The 24952-nt window shown below is 39.6% G+C and overlaps 1 protein-coding gene across 3 annotated transcripts in view; it reads right to left on the bottom strand.

Moving 5' to 3' along the window:
- Plod2 (procollagen-lysine,2-oxoglutarate 5-dioxygenase 2) overlaps positions 1-24952 on the bottom strand; it is a 71749-nt gene that overhangs the window by 33618 nt on the left and 13179 nt on the right. For all 3 annotated transcript variants that reach the window (XM_036192752.1, XM_036192753.1, XM_036192754.1), the window contains exons 2-3: positions 2631-2722; positions 2165-2301 (exon numbers count right to left, since the gene is read on the bottom strand). In XM_036192752.1, the coding sequence (XP_036048645.1) occupies positions 2165-2301; positions 2631-2722 (229 nt within the window). The remainder of the gene's footprint in view (positions 1-2164; positions 2302-2630; positions 2723-24952) is intronic.

Genomic DNA, 24952 nt, shown 5'->3' with positions numbered 1-24952 from the left:
AGCCGGACTCATAACTTTGCCATCTGCACAGGCCCTCAGCTGAGGATCTCGAAGATATTCAGTAAATGTCTGTTGAACAAATGAGTGACTCAGACAATAAATGAATTATATGGTATCTAAACAAGAGGTAAAGGCTACTGGGTAGTCAAGAAGAAAAGACACAGAAGTCTCCTGTAACTTTGGTATTCCCCACTAACCCAATACATACTGATCATCACATGCAAAGAATTAAAAATACAATCATCTGAACCATTAGATATAAGGGATAGGCTGAAATAAAGTCTAACAGAATAAAACAGATGTAGGCCCACATCTGAAAACTATGTGTCTCAAGTCTCCCCTCAGATACATTTTGGTATTTCCAGAGATAAACCCTAATGCAACACTATGGAGCCTTTAGTACCTGCAACACACATAGACACAGACAGACAGACAGACACACACACACACACACACACACACACACACACACACACACACACAGTCACAGCTGTCACCTATGACAAACACCTGCAATCACATGCTGACAAAACCTTTGTAGACCATGTGCTTCTCCCTCACCGCTCCATGTCCACGACTATACTTACTAAAGCCAGGGAATATTGACAAGAACATACAGACAGCGTGAAAGAGGAAAACACACCCATTTCCTATTTAATTTTTAGCACATTTACACCAATGAACTGGCGACAGTGAGCTAAGTTGAAATCGACAGCTAACAATTTTAATCGTTCCTGGAAAAGAGAAAGTTGCAGAAACAGGGGACCACAGTGTGTTTTGCTTCTTTCCTAGGAAAAAGGAATGTTGCCTATCACTAGTAACAAACTCCTTGGTGTCTGCACACTTAAGCTGTCACTCCTGCCAGGGAGGAGGTGTCATCAAGTAAACCTGCTTTTCTAGGTAAAACTACAGGTACTGCTTTTAAAGCTTTCCTCTCAGGAGTATCTAGCTGGCCTACCGACACATGCCAACTCTCCAAGACAAAATCTTATGAGTAGGGAAGGAAGGAGGCTGGGAAGGGAAGCATAAAGAAAACCAGGTTCCCCAAACTCTGAGGCTCAGGAACCTTAAGATCAATATTAGCTTCTACGAGGCTGCCTGTTCACAGATTACCTGCCTATAAGCAAAATCCCAATTTGCTTGTGTCAGGTTCAAGCTCAGTGAGGTGAGTACAAGAAATCTGTGCTCAGCATTATATATATATGTATCACTGAGATATCTTTATTTCTACTTTTATGTCAAAGCTTAAGCCATCCTCACATATAGCTTTGCTGAAGAACCAACACGTTTATTTTCATCTGCAATTAATGTGTCTTTGCATTTGGAAATTGAAAAGAAAAAAAAAAGATTTAAGATGACCTTCTCACACCAATGAGGAGAATTCAATGAATGATCAGAATCAATACCATAAAAATGAAAATGGAAGATACAAAGAATGGAATATGGCACAACTTGGTGTTTCTAAAATACCTAAGGAGTTAAGGAAAGATATGAGATATTTCAAACTCATTAGGAGAATAAGGCAATATACAAAATGGTATTTGTGAACTAGGGGGATGGCTCAATGGTAGAATGCATGCTTTGGGTGTGTAGTCCTTTGGATTTCAGCTCAAGCTCAAAATAAATGCAAAGACACTTGGGCCTGAAAGGTTCTTTGTTCTTCAGAGCACAGGGTCTCCTATCTCCCTTGTATTTATATCTTTACAAGATACTTTTGTTCATAGCTAAACAGAACCCATTTGGCTGTCTCCTCAGTTGTGTACTCAAGTATGATCTCTATCACACTTTTAACTCAAGACTAAAACGAATTTTATGAAAATGTTAAACTAGGTCTTTTTTCTCATTAGTTCTTATTATAACCCCTCACCTTTAATATATTACAAGATTGGCCCAGACTGATTTTTCATGCATAATAAAATTTTTTTACATAGAAGAAAAGTTCTTGCTAATGAAAAAACTGAGTATAAAAGCAATCAGGCTTTTAAGTTTGGGCTTAGAAACAGAGATCGCTTATTAGAGAAACAGTTATAACTGAAGAAAATATAATTATTACAAAATGATCCTTTGTCAGTAAAATAATTCAATATTCAAACTTCAGATATAAATTTCAATCTTTAAAAGTAATATAATACAGACTGAAAACCCCACAGAATATTTCTCTTACCATTCAGTAAACAAGATCACCAGATCCTCCTGACTGGCATACTGGGCCATGGCTTCTTTAATTAACCTCACCTTCTGGCCCCCTCCAATACTATTCATCCCATCTCCACCTCTCCACTCTTGCCCTTGACCAAGAACCTATGAATGAAATCAAGAAGTCATCCTGAGAAAAATGCCAATGGTAATAATAGCATAAAAATGTCAACAGAAACTTTTACAGTAACCCACTATTTATTTCTAATTAAGGCACAATGATGCAAAAAAGGAAATTAATGCATGAGAAGGTCATAATTCTTCAATGCCACCCGCCACTAGCATTCCATTCTAAACAGTTCAAAAGTTGACTCTAACTTGTAGAAGTAGACTCAGAAAATATTTCTCATATTATCTTATTCTTGTTTTTCAGACTTAGATGAAGAAACCTTCTAGCCTTCTAACAAATCCAAAGACTCAAAGATATATCATACCTTTACAGTATAATTGAAATACTTGGCTGAATTCATAAATCGGTGAAATCCATCATTTTCTTTTGTTGCTACAGTTATGACTAATAATTTATCTGTAAAAACATAAAAAGGTTTTATAAAAAATTAAATGCTATCACTTCATAATTCACTATAGTGATTACAAACTTCATTATCTCATGGGAATGCTTTTGGTTAGTTAATTTAGATAAAACTAAACAAAGAATAACTGGAAAATAGGCATTTCTGATGAGTTTTCTAATGATGAAGACATGCAGTAAGAAAATTACTTTAATGGTAAATAAAGTTCATTCGTGGCTCAGGGAAAACAAGTTCTGACTGGAGATTTCAAATACAGGAGAAACGCTTTCACAAAATGCCTATTTTACGTGTGAAGGTTAAACTTTTATAGCTATCACCTCATTACCAAGCCGCACGGTTACCTATTAACCATCCCAGCTTTGAAGCATAATTTCATGTGACCTCCTAGCGAGCTCCATCTACTCAGCAGTGACATGCGTTGACCTCACTGCAAGACTAATTCTTATCCTCTAAAATAAACTTAACAAATTGAAAGCAGATTATAGGAAAAGTCCTACTTTTCCTCCTACTCATAAGATTTATGGAACATAGGAAATAAGTATAATACAGGTAAACATTATCTAAACCAAAAAGTAAAACATTTTCAAGATAAATAATGCATTTTTAGATTTCTGTTAAAAAATAAGTATATCTTACAAAATTTATCGTTCAATAAATAAATGTTGCAAATAAAATAAGGCCATCAATTAATTAATGATGTGACAATCTGAGGATCTGAGTGGTGGTTTGAATGGGAATGGCCACCATAAGCACATATATATATATATATTTAACTGTTTAGTCACCAGGGCATGGAACAGTTTGGGAAGGATTAAGAGTTGTGGCCTTAATGGAGGAAGTGTCTCTAGAATGGGCTCTGAAATTTCAAAAGCCCATGCCAGGTCCAATGTCTGTCTTTGCCTCTCTATTTCTATCTGTCAGTTTGTCTGTTGTCTATCTCTCTGCTTCCCCTAGCCCCCATCCCATCACCCCCTGCTGCCTGAGTATCAGGCTGTAAAGCTCTCAGCTACTGCTCCAGCTCCATGCCTTTCTGCTTCTCACCATGATGATTATGGATTATCTAAAACTGTAAACTAGTCCCTAATTTGCCTTGGTCAAATCTTCATAGCAACAGAACAGTAACTACGATATTGAGTAAAGGTATCTTAATGATATTTTTAAATTATTATTTTTGGAGAATAAAATTTTCCAGGACTGGAGACAAGGCTGACCACCTGAGCTGGATGTCTGGAACCCAAAAAAGGCTGGGAGCAGCAGCAGCAAAAGGGTCTGCTATCCCCAGCATGCCCTGCAGGGGAGACACAAGGCAGAGACAGGAGAATCTGGAGAAGCTCTTGACCAGCAGGCCATATGCAGTGGTGATGGCATCCAGCTTTAACACAATCCATTGTGTTAAAGATTTATTTATTTTTATTTTCTTTTTATGGGTGCTTTATCTGCACATGTGTGCCTGGTGCCTATGAATGCCTGAAGAAGGTGTTGAATCCCCTGGAATTGGAGTTACAGACAGTTGTCAGCTGCTGTGTAGATGCTGGAAATAGAACCCAAGTTCTCTGTAAGAGCACCCAGTGCTCTTAACTTCTGAGCCACCTATCTAGCCCAAGACCAAGACTTAAAAAAGTGGAAGGGTGAAGACCCACACCCCAAGGTTGTCCTCTGACCTCTATACTGGAATGCTGTGGCATGACTATGCCTTCACATGTACACACACATGAACATAAACATAAATAATATACTCATACATGTAAAAACAAAAACTAAATAAATATAAATCACTTTCCCTTTTAATATTTTGAACATGGCTTCACTGATTAATGATTTGGCCAGTCACCATTTATAGTTCACATTAAAACAGAGCACCAGATCTTAGGAAGACAAAGAGAATATTTTATAAGGGACTCATTTTCTATAACAATTTTAAACTATCTTTTCTACATAAATCTAAAACTGATACTAGTTCAGAGATTTGACTAGATAGATTGTTACATTTACCATTACTAGTATAAATTAATAACATGAATTTTATCATCCTTAATAGGACTCATAATTCAGCAAGACCATTAGGAAGATAAAAAGGTTTGTAAACTCAATAAAAACTCAAGTGACACTGTCTATCCATCATATGACAAATAAAGAGCCTTATTGCTTCTGTACTGCTCCTAATAATCAATACAAAATGTACACAACTCTCCAAAGGCAAGTGTGTTCTACTATTACCCACAGATAGCTGCCTTCTCACCTGCATTTCAGTATCACTATTAGGAGAAATGAACCTTATAAATTAATATTAGAGAAAGGTAAACAAAGTGCTGATGGGAACCAAAAACCTTCAACAACCAATTCAAGAACTCAATTTAAGGGCAGGAGAGATGACTCAGCAGTTACAAGCACATACTGTCTTTACACTCTCCAGCTCTTTTCCAACACTTTCCAGAAACTGCAGTTACAAATTCATTAGAACAGTTAAAATTTATGACCAAATTCTCTCCAACTAGACTGTATTGCAAAAGGTCAAGATGTCCTCAACCATTAACTAGACCACCAGGTTTCTCATAGTATTTGGTAGTCCATTAATAAACATTTTAAATTTATTTTCAATTGACACATAAAGGCATAAAATTGCACATATAATGGAGCACAAGAAAAATTTTCATACATGTAGATATTGCATGTATAAACGTTTTGGACTAAGTGGATTCAGGGACAAATGATAATATATATCAATGTATATGTGTACATAATCATTTCACCAAAATATATAGCATTATCTGGAATTAATAGATGAGGACAGTAAGATTTAAACAGGATTAAGAGACTTAGCTAAAATCACCAAACAAGTTATTTGCAGAACAAGGAGTTAATCTCCATTTGTTTCCAGTATTTCAGGTGGTCTCATTTGGCAAAGGCTCAAAGAGCTGAGGGCAAGCCTGAGACTTTCCTCTTCAAAAAGGCCTGCTTGAAGAGCTGGTCCTCAGTGCGACTTGGAAAGTTGGATTCCCAATTGTTTTCTACAGCATTCCCAAGGGGACAACCCTGTTCTCACTGGATCTAAGTTGTCCAATGTGTCTTTTGTTGAACATCTGATTTTCTGCTGGGTTTTGTAATTGTGGCAAGGAGCTTAAGTATGTCACAGTCCTCAGGGAAAACTGGGTACTAAGTCACCCATGGGCTACCCAGGTTACAAACATCTCCCTTACGCTGGCTGCTGGGAAACTGGAAACCCTTTGACTTGACTTCACCAGGGAAGCATAGGAGACCCAACTGTGGCTCTCCAGGGATCTCCAAGTGCTGCATGCTTGTAACACCCTGACACACTCAGAGATGTGAGGAAAACTGAATTCTCAGTCTTCCTGGTGCACTGCTGAGAACTAAGTGGAGGAAGGACTTGATACCCTCAACAAAGCCAATTGGTTAATTATGTGATACAAATGTCCATCATTTTAAGACTTGAAATCTAGGGAAGACTACAAATAGATACAGGACCAGAACTCAACAGAAGGTAAGCATGCCTGAGTCACTCATTGGCAGTCATTTCCTATCAGGGTAAGTATTGTCTCAGGGACAGAAAAACAAAGCCAGTTCTTATCAAGAAGAAAAAAAAATAGTCTAAAGAGAAAATAAGACTTGCCTAGGATTCTGCAGCTAGGTAGTAACCAATTTAAGGGTAAATTTGGGACACAAATTACATAAAAATAAGGTTCTCTTGGGGGCTGAAGACATGACCCAGTGATTAAGGGCACAACTGCTGATACCTCCAGCTCCAAGTGATGTGACCCCTCTTTTGGCCCCAGTAAGCACTTGTACACATGGCATACACTCATAGAAGCACATATACAGAAAAACAAAAAACAAAAAAAAATCTTAAAAACCTATTTTCCTAGGTCTTACAGAACCATTCTGTTGCTAAGTACCGAACCACACGAACAATCCAACAAACTAAAGGCTCTGCAGTGTAGGTGGCTAGGGAGTAATTTTTATTTTGTGAAATTGTGAAACTCGGGACAAAAAGGCCTCCAGAGCAATTCCTAACATGAGTTCAAAAGTACAATGGGAGACAAGGGAATGTTTTCATCTGCACTCCCACACTCAATTGCATGACGTAAAGACATACAGCACACTTAGAGATGTGCTAGATGCAGAAATACGAGTAATCTGTCACCCATTCCCTTTCCCAACACCCTGCTTATCATAAATGCGGGGATTCACAGACTAACCAGGACAAGTTGGTGACCACAGCAGTGTGCACACTGTGGAGTAAAGGGTGGCCGTCACCAGCTATTTGAAAGAAGGTTTTATGATCATCTATCCTAGGCATAAGGCAGTAAGCTCTTTCTGCCAGATAAACTCTTCTGGAACCAGATAAGGCAACCTTATGAAAGTTTCACAAAGTGATAGACATCACTGAGGATATCCATCATAAGGGTTCTTCCCAAACACTTCAAACTATAACACACTTTTATAGGCTTATTTCAAATTAAACTGGACACATACTAGAACTAAAAACTTAAAAACATGTATTAGATGTACTGTTTTTCCATTACGTACCACTTTTTCTGATAATGTATATACTCATTTGTTTTATGTGTGTGTCTGTGTGTGTGTGTGTGTGTGTGTGTGTGTGTGTGTGTGTAATTATAGGTAGGCACATAGTGACTGGAAGACAAAGTAACTTTCACAAACCTATGGAAGCTTAAAGACATTTTCAAGTATGCAAGTAGATTAATCATAGTGCAAATAAAATCAAAGTTAGTGTATTTTATAGTCAAAAATGATTTTATATAAAGATTGAAACCATAAAACTCTATCCTAATATGAGATGTAATTTTTGATTGTTTGTTTGTTTGTTTTGTTTTCTAGACAGGGTTTTGTAGTTTTGGTGCCTGTTCTAGATCTTGCTCTGTAGACCAGGCTAGACTCGAACTCACAGAGATCTGCCTGGTTCTGCCTCCTGAGTGCTCAGATTAAGGCGTGTACCACCACTGCTTGGTAAGAAGTAATTTTTAATATAAAATATCATTGGACATATACATCAATGATAACAACCACTGACCACAGAAATTAAAATGAGAAAAGCTGGCCATAACCCAGTGACCAGTTGAGATAAGTTCATCCCCTTGTTGCAACAATATTCACATGCTTAAGAAAAAAATTCCTAAAACATGAGCCACATAACTTACTTCATCTGTACAAAACACACCTCATTCAGAATTTCTTTGTAAGAACACCTCACCAACATAGATATTCTATCATCATTCCTCTTGGCCCACACTTCGGCTTCTCTTCAATTATGCAGACTCAAATGTGATCGACAATGGGAAGAAGATGAAGGCCATCCACTCCCCCATGTCTATAGTAATCCCTTCCCAGAAACATGGAAATACAAGTTACACAAGGATTGGCCTGCAGCCAAAAACTATATACAGAGATCCAAAAAATCCCTTCTGGAGTTTATAATGTGAAAACAAACTTCAGATACCAAAGAATGATCATTCTAAAGAAGGTGGAAATTCAAGCAAGCAAAACCTGAGTTAAATTTTTTAAATGAAAATTTAAAAACAAACAAAAAAAACCTCATGACCTTGAACGCAGGCTCAGAAACAGCCTATACATGCCAAAGCAAGCAAAGAAAACAGACATGTTAACAAGGCAGGTGACATCTGTACACTCCTTCCAGGTATGAAAATTACCAGACTGAGAAGTTACATTAAGGAAGTGTTGACTGTGAGAAGTCTGACCAGGGTGGCAAGAGATCTATCTGGAAGTCATGCCAAACAATAATAGTTGGGAGACGGAGAAGTTCTTTCTACTTGGATAAGAGGGAAAAAAGAATCAACCGCCATTTGTGGTAATGCATTTGATTTAAAGGGGGGGGGGCAAGTTTTTTTCTGTATAATTTTAGAGAGCTAGCTGTGATGGAAAAAGAGTAATTACTTGAAGAAGATGTGTCAATATCAGGAACGAGAAGAGATATCCAAAATAAATGAGCTACATAAGAAAACTAACATGTGTCCTATCCCTTAGAGACAACAAATACAATGCAATTTTCCAGAATTTATGACAGCATATTTGATATCTCCAAATATCTCCAAATGTGAACACTAAATGTAATTCTAATGTCAATGAAACTAAGAGCAGCCAATCCGCCCCCACCCTAAAAAAAAAAAAAAAAAAAAGTAGACATTATTCAATTCCAAGGCTTCAGAGGCATCAAGAAGTCTGCAAAAATAGAAAGATGTACCAGAGAAGAGAACTTTCTCTGAACAGAATGGAACAACACATCTCCAGGCAAAATGCTTCATCAGAGATTTCCTAAAATCTGGAAGGGGATTATGTAGTTTACTGAAACACATCTGACCTGTTTCTGTTGATCCTGTATTTTATACAGGCACTAAAAATATTCCCTATGCTCATGCACAAGGCACTATTTATGGACAAAAACAAAAAAGCCATAGATAAAGATAATGTACGTCCCATCAGCTTACACTTGTAAGAGCTGTCTTGCAACAGAGGCCACATTCAGCTGTGCTGGACCTCAGAGACCATGCTCTAGGAGAATGTTCTAATTGAAAAATTTCTAGACACTTGTGCTGCTGAAATTTGATGAAAACAACATCCTAAACTTCATTTATCACCTTCAGTTACAATAGAATAGCTGTTTCTTCTATCCTGAATTTCTATGAGAACACTACAGAATTGTTTTTAAAAGGTTGACCTGCCAGACTGGGAATGTTGTTTCTTGCCTTAGTTAGAGTGCTTATTTAGCATGCTCATGGCCTGGCTTCCATTCCCAACATAACAAACCTAAGAAACAGAAACAGGTGATGCCCACCCTGTGTACCTTTATGTATAAACAATTCCATCAAATTAAGCAGTAGCTTAGCCTCACTCTGTAAGGTTTTCAGTATCAATTCCAGGAAGTCAGAATCTAACCCATCCTTGTTACTTCAACTCACATTATTCAGAAGAAGCTGCCATATAAGAGATCACTAAAAATATGGACTAGCATATTAGATGATAATTTGGGGCTATAAAGGTAACCCCCAAATGACTCATAATGCCACCACTATAGATTCAGCATCTGTGGAACATCACGAAAATTATCTGTGTGCTATAGTACCAAACATCACACTCTCACCTTACCAGAAGAGTTATCAGTTTTTAGAGAATTTCAGAAACTATAATAAACAGTCTAGCTTTACTGTGCCAACTCAAAGATTTTAAATATATACACATAGGGATGGAGCAATGGTCCAGTGGCTAAGAGTACTGGCTCTTAAGAGCATTAGGTTTGATTCCAGCACCCACACAGTGGGGCTCACAACCATCTGTAACTCCAGTTCCAGCAGCTCTGATGCCCTCTTCTAGCCTCTGTGGGTATCAGGCTCACATGTCATGCATAGACACACATTCAGGGAAAACACTCATGCACATAAGTTATTTTAAAAAGTACTTTAAATATTATACATATATGACTGCTATTTCCTTCTTTATAATCTAGCTTTTAGATTAAATGATGAAATTAAAATATCTTTCAGACATCTGAGTGTCACATTCAAGACAGTAAAGAAACTGGCTTCGCTGCTTGCTTCTACAGAGATCCCAATACACACAGTGGGTTTTTCACATTCTTATACATGAATTCATGCTAATTCATATTTTCCTTTTATAGGCTTTGCATGTATTGGAGCTGTTTTCAAACAGAACACAACAGCATTATATTGATTACATAAACCATAACTTATTTAGCCATTATGTTGGTGACTTAGTTAAGCTGTTTCTAAAACACTGCTATCCTTAAGAACATTTTAAAAGATTCAATTGATCATGATGTACATAATTTTGCATATATATTACATCTGTGCAATAAATTCCAAGTTCAATTTTAATATGACTTGAATATGCAGTGTCCCACAAGGGTACATAGCAGCTGGTCTCCACCTGTTGGCATGGATTTGGGGCCTTTAAGAAATAAAGTTAGCTTGGAAAAAGCCAAACCCTGGAGGTGACCTTTTGAGAGGAATGGCCTGGACCTGCTTCCAGGGCATTCTCTGCTTCCTGGTCAGCCTAAAATGAACAGTCACCAAGACCTGCTCTCAAGCACAGATGGAGTCTCTCCTGCTTGCCATTCTTTCTCTACCATGATGGCAGCCATCCTCTGAAAGCACCAGCTGGCATAATTCATCTTCCCTTCAGCTGCATGTGTCAGGGATGTTGTCACAGCAACAAGAGAATGAATGAGTTCAGAAAACTGGTATAGAGAACCAGGGTTCTCGAGGTGTGATAAACCTGCCCTTTGGAACAGCTTTGTGGAAGCCTTTCCAGCTGGACACAGAGAAACCTGGAGTGCTATGGAATGCTGACAGAAACATGCACAGTAAAGACTGTGCTCAAGAGTTGCAGGCAGTTACAGAGACTTCTGAAAAGTGGGCTTGAGGCCACTCTGGTTATATTCTGACAATGTTCTGCCTGTATCCTGGAAATCTGAATGAGGCAGAACTCTAAAGCAATAAACTTATTTATCTGGCAGGGTAAATTTCATGACAGCACAGCACTCAAGTCTGTGGCATGACTGTTACTGGTTACTTCTGGTCAGGTTTATAGTGAGAATGCAAAGCAAAATCAGAAGAAAAAAAATGAGGCAAAAAATATGCAGCATGAGCCAGGCGGTGGTGGCGCACACCTTTAATCCCAGCACTTGGGAGGCAGAGCCAGGTGGATCTCTGTGAGTTCGAGGCCAGCCTGGGCTACCAAGTGAGTTCCAGGAAAAAGCGCAAAGCTACACAGAGAAACCCTGTCTCGAAAAACCAAAATAAATAAATAAATTAATTAATTAATTAAAAAATATGCAGCATGGCTGGAAAGGATACCATTGTTCCTTCTGATTCCATGAGGTGGGCATGGTATGGTTTAGGAAGTGCCCGTCTCAACTGACAGCAGGCTAGAAAAGCAAAAGCAGTATTCAAGAAGTATAGTTTGTCCTCGTCATAAACTGAGAGGGAAAGCAAAGTATTTAGTATCATACAGTAAATACATATGTATGGTAATTGACTACTCAATAAGCAGGAGGTAATCAAAGCATTTTATTTCAATCCATTATTCAGGTACCAAAGAGATACAAGAGAGACAAGACATAGCACACATTTCCTGTCTCCAAGTAAAATGTGTAATTTGATGTACAACTCCCAGAAGACACTGTTGACTATAGTGATATATATGTAACTTGTCCCTAAGAAGCAATCCCCACACTTGATCCCACTTAACGTTATCCTGAAGAGCACACCACCCTTACTCAGTGTATGTGCTTTTCAATTTTAAGTTCTTCTACCAAGTTGGTCTTTTTCTTTCACTTTTTCCATTAGTCACCAGTCCTGTCATATTCCAGTCTTGAAGCTGTAATCTAAGGTACTCACCCATCACAGGAGGCCATGTGTGCCATATTTAGCCTTAGCATGGCTTACCACTCTCAAAATCTGCCCACTGCGAACCCCACAGGAAGTGAGGCAGCTAACCATCTATTATCCAAAATGTGCTCAAAAGACAGTCTAAACCACAGTTGTAAACACTGACAGATTTTCATCTCCTTGACTGTCCTTTGTCCTGCAGGACATCTCCCAGTTTCTAATACAGAGAAATGATCGTGTTATTCTTTCTTGCAACACTGTAGTTCTGGGCCACATTTCTACTTTTTTTCTTCTATTCCTAGGGACGACTGAACCCTGATAACTCAGTGCTAGTTAATAATGATTTACCAACTGGTTCCTTAATCTCAAGTATGGCCAGTCTGTTCCATCATACAATGTCCTTGTCAACTAGCTCTCAGACATTAGCATGTGTCAGAACTATCCAAGGCCTACATAGATGCTTGGTCACAATGCTCCTCAATTAATGTGTACAAGGAACTGCTGAGGAATGAACTTCTGTGCACCAGGAGATACCGATGAAGCTGAATGGGAGTCACATTATACAACTGCTGACCTAGGTATGCCAGCAAATACCCACAACGAGATGCAACAAGACAGAGGAAGAAGTACTGAAGAATATTCAGGATTACTCCACAGAAGAAATAAACCGTAGAAGGGGTAAGATTTAGATAATAAGAAATAGAGGCGAGAGAATCCATCTTCTGCATCAAAACGAAAAGAAATGGTTAAATGCCCTACTGAGAGTAAAGGCATCTGGAAGTCAAAATGAAAAAACCATGCAGAGCTCTGAGAAGTCCCAGGCTCCGTGGGGGTGGGGGGTGGGGATGCTCTCCTGTAAGGTTTGCAAGTGAGGATACACATTCTGAAGATGCCAGAACTTGATCTCCCATATGTGCTGTGTTCCATCGTGTGGTACACGGAATCTTAGAGGCTCGCTACTCCAGAATGAGTAAAAGAGAAACCAAATCAACCTCTGCTGTCCAGGGGCAAACACAAAGCAGGATGTCTCAGCTTTCTGCTCCAAGGGACATGGAGAGGAAACACAAGGAGTCATGGCTGCCTCAATCACACACGTGGCACATTGAGCGGGAGGTCTGATGCTGAGGCAGTGAGCCACGCAGCTAATGTGGGGAAGCATTCTAGTGAGAAGAAACAATATGAAGTGTGTCACAGTGTCTAGTTTGGGGAAGGACAAGACAGGCATGCATATGGCCAGAAGACATCAAGCAAGAGAAGAAATGACACATGCAAAACTCAGAGCTGCTCCTGAACTGCAGAGGGACACACAGGTCAGTGCAGATTTTAACCTTGACAGGGGAAGCTAACAGAATTCTGGAGAAAGTTTAACATATAGTTGACAGGATTATTGTCTGCTAATAGCAATACTAACAGTGCTTACCTACTATTCATTATATCCAACTACTAATGTTCTCTCGATTTTATATCAAATGCACTGCCCTAAAAAAAAAAAAATGTATTTAAAGTGACAGAATCCCAGATTGGGCCCCAGACAATCTGGCTCTGGATTCCATGCTCTCAGTGCAATGCAATAGTGTTTTCTCATCCTCTGACTCAAGTTAACAGGATTGCTTTGCTTCATTGAAAGAAGCAAGGGTAAATTCAGGCACCACTGGTTAGGAAAGGGTCTATAAGAACACTCTGGGCTATAGATCATGACCGGAACCAGAGAAGCAGTGAAGGATGTGAAAAGTAACCTACTTGGGTGTGTTTGGAATAATTCAACAGGCTAACTGATACATTAAATTGAGCTGTGAAGAAGAAGGGGAAGGAGGAATTACAAATTATTTAAGATGACCTGACCAGAACACAAATATACTGCATGGATAACATGTCAAGAAAATATGTAAACGAAAAGTATGTACAGTGAAGATAGAGATCCTAAAAAAACCTAAATGTCCCATTCTCCCTCTGGAATGGAACACTGCCCTAATAGCTTCTCTTGTGCTGATCCTTGTTCCCAGGAGAATTGTGAACACAAACTATCAGGAAACCAAAATGTGTTCCTACCCGGTGTAAATGGTCGCAACTGAGCTTGTCCCACCATCAAAAGCTTTCCTGCACTTCACATTAGTTCGAATTTTACAAGACTTGAGCAGTCAGTATTTAGAGATTTTAAACTAATCTGTAGACTAAACAAGCCAATGGTGCACATTCCTATGTGAACCTACCACTTTAAGTCATTACTAATACAATTTTTAAAAGGTTTGGAAGGCACACATTGAAACTCACTGGGAAAGAATATCCTATTGGAAAAAAAAAACAAACAAACAACACTGATAAGGACCATCAAAGAGAAGCGTTCGTCTATCTAGCCCTCCTGCCCTGGTCCCTCCATTCTTTCCCTGTTTTCTGTGCAGTCATATTCAATTAATTTCTTGCTACAATACATTAGAAATAAATGTCAGGCCATGTAGCTATTCAAACACGAAGATCACTCCAGAAGAACACAGCAAGGCATTAATTAGTCATACAGATGACACATGTTTAAAGCAGATGTCTGTAAAATTGCTCTTCGAATGCAATCTAAGGCGGGATGCCCTGGTGCACTGGCCAGGTAGTAGAGTATCCAAGCAGTCAGCAACTCATGTAGGGCACTTATAGAGCAGGAAATGAAGACATCCCTCACTCTTGTTGGAGAGCTTAGCCAATATCCGATGTGACCAGTTTCTAACAAGCATCCTCAGAATTGCAAGCTCTCCAAACATCTCCTACAGTACAGGGTGACCCTGCCCAATGCTGCAAAGCTCATAACTCCTCCATGTCAGACTTTCACTGCCAAGAAGCAGCGTCAGCACTTCTCGCTAGCACAGAATCAGTGAGCTCTCCCGGTGTGCTTTGCAAGCTCTTAATTCCAAAATTTCTCAAAAAGGAAACTCACAATAATTTAATTTAGAGCTAAATAGGACAAACAATCCAGATTAAACTATGCTCTCTGTGTGTGTCTTTCAGTGGATATAAAACATGACTTAAAACATGAACAGAAAGCTTCATAAATTACTTTGTATTTCCTTGTTACAACACATTCCCACCATTTAACGTAACTAGTTGTGTATCATGCTATAACTAGAAAAGGCTTATGAAAAATATAACTCTCGGGTTGGGGATGTAGCTCAGTGGTAGAGTGCTTGCCTAGCAAGCGCAAAGCCCTGGATTCGATCCTCAGCTACACACACACACACACACACACACACACACACACACACACACACACTATATATATATAAAACTTCTCATCACTATATGAGAAGAGCCCTGGACTATTTTTCACACACTTTTGGCTCTCTTTTTTCTTGTTTTGCTTTTGTTTCTGTGATGGTAGGGATTGAACTCAGGACTTTGCATATGGTGGGCAAGTGTTCTACCACTGAGCTGCATTCTTGGCCCTGTGCCTTTTTACTTCTTAATTCCCATTTTAATATTTGAAGGGTCAGAGTACCTGATGCCACCAACTACGCAGCATGCCTCTTCATCACCTATCCCTTTATGATTTTAAAAATGTATTTATACTGAGATGTGGAAAACACATTTTCTCATGCTATAAATAGTCTTTCATTACAAGTAATATTAATAATAGGTGGGTTTTAAGGTATGTCCAGGTAATATAGTTAACTCTGTTAAACTATTTGTTTTCCATGTTTTCAACTATATTAAACTGATTAACAACATGCAGTCTTTGGAGATTTACCCTATAACTTTCTCAAACTGCATATACTTCTTCTGATGGAGTCTTCGAAAAGGAATTTAAACATAGGGAGCTTCATCGTCACCATCATCATTATTGCTATTATTATTACTATTATTATGACTGAAAGAAAAGCCAAACTGACCCAAGAGACTTCCAGACAGCAGCAGTGAAAACTATCTCAAGCATCCTGGTATCTGCTGAAAGGTAACTATGTTTTGATAACTATTAGAATGGCATGGAAAAAATTCCAAACTTCTTCTGGAGAAACACACAGACAAACAGGCTATCTAGAGATTCCATTGCTAAAGGAAAATCAGTAATAACTGAAGAAAAGAACACTCTGTCCAAATGCCACTCTACAGCGGGTCCATCTTCCTGTGGGGTATAACTCTGAAACCTTCATGAACACCTGAGGAATGTTTTAAACTTAGAATACACCTAGATGAACCAGTAACTTAGAATCTTAAGGCTATTTTTATTTTCTTTTTCCTTTATGGTCAGAGGAAAAACTCAGGCACAGCAAAGGAGCAGCAGAGTAGCAGGACTCTTGGAAATTTTAAGAGAAAGGAGCTCTCATACTTCAAGCAAGTCTGGCTCCTAGAGCGCAGACTTAACCCAAGGCTCCACTCCCCCTTGGAGCCTACAAATTATCATTACTTGTTTCATCTCTTTTTTTTTAACAGTTATCACTCTCCACTTTGAAACAGGTGCCAATTCATCCAAAGATGCAACAGGAATCCAAGAGTTAGCACATTTTAATTAGAAGTACTTTAGAAGAACATGAACTAACAATTTAAAAACTCTGAATTTAAACAAATGTCCTCCATAGACTTACTTTGAAAGGTGGTTCCTGACTCCATATAACTTAGGTAGAGTAGTGAAGACAACAACATCCCTACAGAAAACTGTTTTCATGCTAATTGTGATAAATGAGCAAGGGACATTTTTTAATATAGTGAGATGAGAGAATTAAGTCAAGAAAGCTGGATTAAACTAGGTTAGGAAATAGTCCTAAGGGATTTATACTAACAGTGAGACCCGAAGAAGAAGAGGAGTTTACCAGATGAAGAAATGTATCTGCAGGGAAGTGGTGTTAAACGTTAACCAGCAATAAAGGATGTTCCAGGGCCAGACTTCCTTGCCATTCCTGTCCCTAGAGAGTTGGAGAACTGATAACAACTTCCCTTGCTCTATCACGGATCAAATGCTGCTGTTGGGAAAATAGTAGCAAAGTTTTAACAACTTTGAGTGTTTGCACACTCGTGTGGACGTGTGCACAAGTGCTGGCTTTTTGAACGTGTATGTGAAACCCAAAAGTCAACGGTTCAAGTCTCTTTCTCTGTTGCCTTCCTCCTTATTTTTGAGACAGGGTCTTTTGTTGAGCTGGCTGTTTCAGCTAGGCTGGCTAGATGGCCTGCAAGCCCCTGGGATCCATCTCTGCTAGCCAGAGTGAGAGTTACAGATGTACCACACATCTAGTTTTATGTGGATGCTGGAGATCTAAACTCAGGTCTTCTCGCTTGAGTAGCAAACACTTTACCCACTTAGCTATCTCCCCAGCCCACAAATTTTTATTTTTAAAAATTTTAATTAAATTTTCTTCTATGTTACTGTGTTTTGCCTGCATGTATGTAAGTACAACACATGCTTGTCTGGTGCTCAAGGAAGAAGTCTAATCCTCTGGAACTGGAAGTTACAGATGGCTGTGATCCACCATGGGGGAAGGGGCTCCGGAAATCAAACCAGTGGTCTTCTGTAAGAATTTCTGTTCTCCTAACTGCTGAGCTATTTCTCCAGTCCCTCAGAATTTTAAATTAAAGATCAAGAAAATGTTTTATACCTTTGAAAGTATTTTTAAACATACTGTAGCAGTATGTTTGGGCTGGGAATGTGCATGTGAGTGCAGGTACCCACAGAGCCCAGGCATCAACTGTCCCTAGAGTTGGAGCTACAGACAGATGTGAATAGTTCGACATGGGAATTGAACTCAAGACCTCTGCAATAGCAGTATATACTCCTAACTGCTGAGCCATCTCTCTAACCATGAACTGACTCATTCCACTAATTTCTGTCACTACAAAACACTTTCTGAATCATTAGGAATAAAGTGATGGCCACTATCAACTGTCAACTTGATGAGATCCAGAATCATCTCAGAGACCGAAGAGGCTAACTGAGATAGAGAGACCCACCCATAGCACCATTCCCTGGCCTGGTTTCCCGGACAATACAAAAAGCAAAAAGCGAGCTAAGTACAAGCATTTAGCATGCTTTGCTTCCTGACCGTGAACACAATGTGTCCAGGTCCCTCGGGCTAATATCTCCACCAAAGGAACTGTAACTGGATAAAACTTTTTTCCCTAAGCTGCTCTTATCAGAGTATTTTATCACAGCCACTGAGGGGGAGGAGCGTGAAGAAAAACAGTTTTCCCTTCTTCACTAAACAGAGAATTATGTGATGCAATAAAGTCCCTTGTCTATTAGCAAAGCTGCCTGGTGCCAAGTTCACTGTCCAGCTGCATTCATCCACTGGTGGAGCTATTCTTTCGCTTCTTCTCTCTTCCTTTCAGTCTCTTTTCCAGCTATTTCTCCCTTTCATCCCTTACTGAAAGTTAAGACTAACACTTAGCAACATCACCTCTAAACACCCTTCTAAAATTGCATGGGCTAAATGTTTAGTAGAAAAGATCAACAGGGACTGCAAAGCAACCCCCAAGAACTAAAGGGACAGTGGGGTAAGAGGAAAGCACTTTTAGAGGACATAAATGCCCAGAGCCTCCCTTAAGCAAGCTGAAACATACAAAGCAATGCCTGCCTTTAAACAAATTTAATTTGTAATAGATAGGAAATAATAAAAAGATAAATTCAAAATAAAGCTTCTAATTAGTGTACTGCAACAGAGTATGAGGGAGGAGTGTCAGCCAGCGGGCGTGCTAATGGTGCACCAAATCAAATACACTTATCACACACTGTCAGCCAGTGAGCTCGATAATCTAATGGGCATCAAATCAAATATGCTTATCACATTGGAACATACCTCAGCTGACTCAGGGGAACCTCAGCAGTGATCTTAGAGCCCTGGTGCCAGCCTCCCACGCGTATTTCCATTTCCCTTGCTGTGACTGTAAGAGCTTCCAGGGAATATAATTTCTCAGTACTAAAGTTCTGCAGAATGCTGTGTCCCAAACTCACAGGGTCAGTGACCAGCAGCAGCTGTTCCAGATCTTCCTGGAGTTTTACACTCCAAGTCCTTTTGCAGAATCCCTGTTTCAGCAGTCAGTTTTTCAACCCTAGTACACCACTTAATTAAGCCCTCAGATATCGTTACAGGAACAAAAAGGCTATATGCTTTAAAAAGTGATTACTAAGACGGTAACCAATGTGCTATAGAAAATTATTTTAAGGTGTATTACTTTTGTTATGTCGCATTTATTTAACTCTGCGAAGCTGAGTTGCTTTGCCTGTCTAAAACACCTGATGGTCTAATAAAGAGCTGAACAGCCAACAGCAAGGCAGGAGAAGGGATAGGCAGGGCTGGCAGGCAGACAGAATATACTGGAGGAGAAATCAGGGAGGAAAAATGAAAGAGCAAGAAAACAAGGAGGAGGACATCAGGGGCCAGCCACCCAGCCACCCAGCCAGCTACCACAGAGTAAGAAAGAAAGGTATACAGATATAGAAAAAGGTAAAAGCCCAGAGGCAAAAGGTAGACGTGCTAATTTAGGTTAAGAAAATCTGGCAAGAAACAAGCCAAGCTAAGGCCAGTCATTTATAATTAAGAATAAGTCTTCATGTATGATTTATTTGGGAGCTGGGAGGATGGTCCTGCAGAAGAGCAAAAATAAGCAACAACACCAATGCTTCTGAGAAAGGGCTAGTCTACCTCCACATCAGAATATAAGTTAGAGTAGGCATAGTGCATTTTTTACTCTATGAGGATTGAAGAAAATTTAAACATTTAACCTGTCATTTACATGTAAACTTGTAGTGATGCCTTATATCCTATATTCCTCTCTCATGTTTATGTGCAATCTGCCTACAAATTCTATCAGCATAATGTGGTTCAGGCTGTCTTGGCCACATCTCCTGTTCTGACACCAACATCTCCTCTTGATCATGAAAACCCATATTCTAAAGGACAACACACCAATCACTCCAGACTTCGTCAATCTGTTCCTGTCATCAGAAGAGGTGGCCTGCCAAGTCACACAAATCTTCTCTTTCACCTCAGAAAAGTTCAGCAGTTTTCTCTTGTTTTCAGGAAAGGTCAGACTCTTTGCCACTGTGTTCCTTCTCTACCTATCTGCAGGCCTGAACTTTTTCTTTTTTTTTTTTTTTTTCAGATTTATTTATTTTATATATACAGTGCTCTATTTGCATATATATCACATGCCAGAAGAGGGCATCAAATTCCATTATAGATGACTGTGAACCACCCTGTGGTTGTTGAGAATTGAACTCGGGACCTCTGGAATGCTCTTAACCGCTGACATCTCTCCATCCCCGGGTCTGAACTCTTGGCACCAGCAACCTCAAGCCCACTAGTCTGGCTATTCTGCAGACACACCCTGGACTCAGGAAGTTGTTACTTAAGTTCTGTGGCTGCAACCCTCCTCTCCCAGAAACAATGCATCCCCCGGCCTCTTTAGAACACAAATATGGAACAAAGCCTAAAATGATATTTTCCACCCCATCATTCTTACACTGGATCACCAACACACACACACACACACACACACACACACACACACACACACACACATACTGTCTTCATGGGATTTACATTCACTGATACAATTCTTTACTGTGCTTCCTCCACTAAATTCCAGTATTCCAGTAAAATGATATGACATCTCCCAGAAAAAAAAAAAAAAAAAAAAAAAAAAAAATAGCAAAAAAAAAAAAAAAAAAAAAAAAAAATCTCTTATTCTGGTAAATAGAAAGTAAGGAAATTCAAGAAATAAATCAGTAGTGGTATCAGCAGAGCTGCCATGATTCAATACAAAAGTAAGGGGCAGGTAATAATCCACACAGCTTTCTGCTATACACTTTGATACATGACATAAGAAAAAAAGTCCATGCTCCATGACACATTTTTCTTTTACAAATCACATCCAAGTAACTAAAAATGGAATCTAAAATGTATTTTCAATAATATTACTACAAAATAATTTGTATTAATACACCATCTAAATGATGCATTTGTTCAACAGTGAGCAGTAACATAGGAAGTCTGAAGCAACCCCATCACAGATACCAAGATATTACTATAAAGCCATAACCTGGAAGCAAATAAATGCTGTAAGAAATACTTATAGAAGAATGTTTTGAAGTAAGACAGAATACAAAATTGCCTGTAAATGCTTGTCAACATGGATATACTGGATATTATTAAGAAAACACATGAAGTTATAACAACAGGAAAGATATCACAATATTTTGTTTACTACTTGATAGTGGTATCACAGACAAATTTAATTTACTCTTAACTATACTTTCAGTTACAGAAATCCATTTCATTGCAAGAAAAGCCACAATTTTAAGTAAAGACATAGTATTTCTATTAATCAGTCCTCACTGATTCTATCGGTGCTTTGACATGTCTTACTGAAGTTCTCGCTGTCATTTCTTACTTGACCATTTTAGAAGATGCTACAGATGAAAAACCTGCACTCATTGACACATGTCATGACAACAAATCCAGACTCAATAAAGACTTATTTTTACCTTCAGTGAAATGGAAGCAGGGCCTAGAGAGACAGCTCAGTGCTTCACAGTGCTTTCTGCTCCTCCAGAGGTCCTAGCACCCACACTGGCCACTCACTACTGAGACTCCATCCCAGGGCACCCCACTACCTCTTCTCTTCTCTGCAGGCCACTGTACTCATGTGTACATCCCAACTCACCCAGGGCATACAGGTGTACATAGTTAAACACAAACGTAAGTCTTCATAAAAAGAAAACAGACAGGTTTTACATGTATCCTTTCAAACACACACTTAGGTACATGCACACACACACACACACACACACACACACACACACACACACACACAAAGCTACAACTGCCATGGCAGCAGATTAAACAAGAACAAACCTTAAATTTAAGTCTTTAATTCACTTTGAGAGGCTAAAGAGAACACAACACTTACACGCAATGGAATACTACTCAGCCATAAAAGAGTTCAAGAGCGGGGAAGTGGTGGTGCAAGCATTTTAACCCAGCACTCAGGAGGCAGAAGCAGCTGGATCTCTGATTTGGAGGCCAGCCTGGTCTACAGAGTGAGTTCCAGGACAGCCAGGGCTACACAGAGAAACCCTGTCTTGGATTTAAAAAAAAAAAAAGTTAACTATTTGCAACCACACTGATGAAATGAGGATCATTAAGTCAACTGTAAAGAGCTGGCACACAAAGACAAAACACATGATTTCACTCACACATGGGATCTAAGCAAACAGATTTCTTAGACCTGGAGAATAGAATCATAGTTCCCAGAAGCCGAGGAGAGGGACAGCGAGAGGCTGCTCAGGGCTACTTAGCCACAGTGAGACAACCCCAAGCAGTTCTGGTGTGCTGCTGCTGCTCTGGCTGGCTAACAAGGCAGTGCATTTCAAAAGGCTGTTCGCTTTCGTACTTTCAGTTTCCTGAGCACTTGGAGGCTGAGTCAAGTCCCTCCTTCCTCAATGAGGCAGAATTTTTCTGTTATCTCTGGACCCTTCTCAAGTTCTTGATTAAGCCCTGGTCTCTCCTCGGGAAAGTAACTAGAGTTGCTAAGTATTTACTAAAAGCTAACAAAAGCTACTCTGTAAAATAGACACAGAAGAAACTAAAATAAACAGCTGAAAATCAAATATTGTATAACTGCAATTAGAGATAAGCTGTGCTACACTCTCCCTGTCCTAACTTATGATCCATGATCATTAAGGAAGAGAGAATGAGGGAACATGTAATCACCATGACTTACTGCCATTTCAGAGTTTTCTTCCATTTTTCCCGTGACCACCTCCATGAATTGGTTATCTCAAAACTTAACAAAAAATTGGATTGTCGAAGTTCTGTACAGAGTTCCACAGTGGATAGGTTCTGTTGCCTGTACCTGGATATCTATTGTCAAACAGACATCTATGCAATTATAATGTCACAGAATTAGTTTTCATGCTACAGGAGAGTGTAACCACTGAAAAAATCCACAGTAAGTTCAAATATCAAAACCCAAACCCTTGCACTCTGAGAAAACAACAGCCTGTCAGCTACGCTGAGGCAGATCTGACACTACCAGCTTCCTTCTCCTACCTTCAGCCATGTCTTTGTTAATTAATATAGCCAAAAATATAAACGGAGGATCCCCCATCAGAATTCCAGGGTCAGCCTCTCACAGTTGAGGGCGGCAGGGGAAGTCAGCAAGAAAAACAGAGACAGACACAGACAGAGGCAGAAGTTAATTCTGCATTCTACAATCCAGACGTCAGCACCAATCTACGGTGCAGATCTAGTGGGGATGGCTTCCTAATGCCTCAGTAGTATTTAAGGCAGCAGAATCCAGATTTATGAAGGGCGCTGATGGGAAGCCTCCTGAAGTCCCAATGAGGCAGAAGCACCAGCTTCTACTTGGTCAGAACCCTTTGATGTTCTGGGAGTAACTGCTAGAGACTCGATGTAAAGGTCTCTCTTCTATCCTTGCCAATAATCATAAGCTTGTTCCAGCTTGCTTTTCTGTTGCTGTGACAACACACTGACCAGTAGCAACTTGGGGAAGAAAGAGTCTATTTCAGTCCATCATGGAGGGAAGCTAGGGCAGAAATCTGTAGGCAAGAACGGAAGTACAGACCAAAGAGAAATATTCCCTACAGGCTGGCTTCCTCTGGCTTGCTCAGCTCCCTTTCTTCTATAGCCCAGTTCCACCTGCTGATGGATGGCCCCACCTACAAAGAGTTGGGTCCTTCTACATCAATTAGCAATAAAGAAAATGCCCCCAGGCCAATCTGATGTAGGCAATCCTGCAATTGAGCTTTCCTCTTCCCAGGCCTGTCAAGCTGACAAAACTAACCAGGACACTGCACTTACTGATTTTTATAGCCCCTCTGTTTGAGATATATAAAATGGATTTTAAAATATAAAACTAGAAATGATAAAATGAGCTTTCCTTATGGAGTGCTGACCAGTGGCAGCCCTCCTCCCATTTTCTTATTTATGGCACTATGTCCTGCCCACCGTGAGTGGAGCTGGCAGTCAAAAGGCTTCCAGGGGCTTGAGCTGCAGAGATATCAGAACCAATGCCAGGAGATCCTGTTTCTGTCCCCATGCCCATTAAAAGTCTAGCTCAGATTAAAACACTGATTCAACCAAAAAGAATGTAAAAAAGCTTTCTGCATATCCAGTAACTGATCATGTATCAACCCAGGACACTGCAGGAGGTCAGGGTGTCAGGGAGAGCTGAGGAAACCCAGACTATTCCTAAGACTTCTCTACATCTGCGTTCCTATGTTGGATGGAGGAACCCAGGGAGAATATAGTAAAATACTCTTTTTCGAAGAAGGCTTCCACTTCTAATAAGATGATTTTTGTAGAAGAGTGTGATAAAATGCCATCAAAAATTGTTCCGTGGATGCACTAGCAGAGGACTTAAAATTGCTAAGTAGGATTTTAAAAGCCAGGGCCCTGGAAATACGACTCAAAGTGGGTATAGGTAAAAGTAGGTGTGGCTGACAATAAAGAATCCACTGTGAATACTGAGGGAATACGGATATACTCAGAATCATGAGAAGCATAGGATGCAGGCAGTATAATCAGGAATGAGCTATGATAATGAGTCTTTCCTTAAACTCAGCAGATCTACCAATCAGAGCAGGTAATTCTTCCTTGGGAACCATGCTGTAACTTGTAGAATACCCCCATCCACTTGCCCACTCGCCAATGTCTATCCACAGGACTCCAGCAGCACCTACTACTTGTAACAGAGCATCTACATACATTATCAAATATCCATAGGGAGAATGTCTTCTCCTCCAGAGCCACTGGGCTTGAAAGAGGTCAACAGCAGCATAGTAAGAAACATTATGGTGTAGCCATATATTTCTTTGGACCACCAGTTCAC

This window comes from Onychomys torridus, chromosome 7, assembly GCF_903995425.1.
Source record: "Onychomys torridus chromosome 7, mOncTor1.1, whole genome shotgun sequence".
NCBI classification, from domain to species: domain Eukaryota; kingdom Metazoa; phylum Chordata; class Mammalia; order Rodentia; family Cricetidae; genus Onychomys; species Onychomys torridus.
The sequence above is the reverse complement of the archived record's forward strand: the minus strand, read 5'-3'. Positions and strand labels throughout refer to the sequence as shown.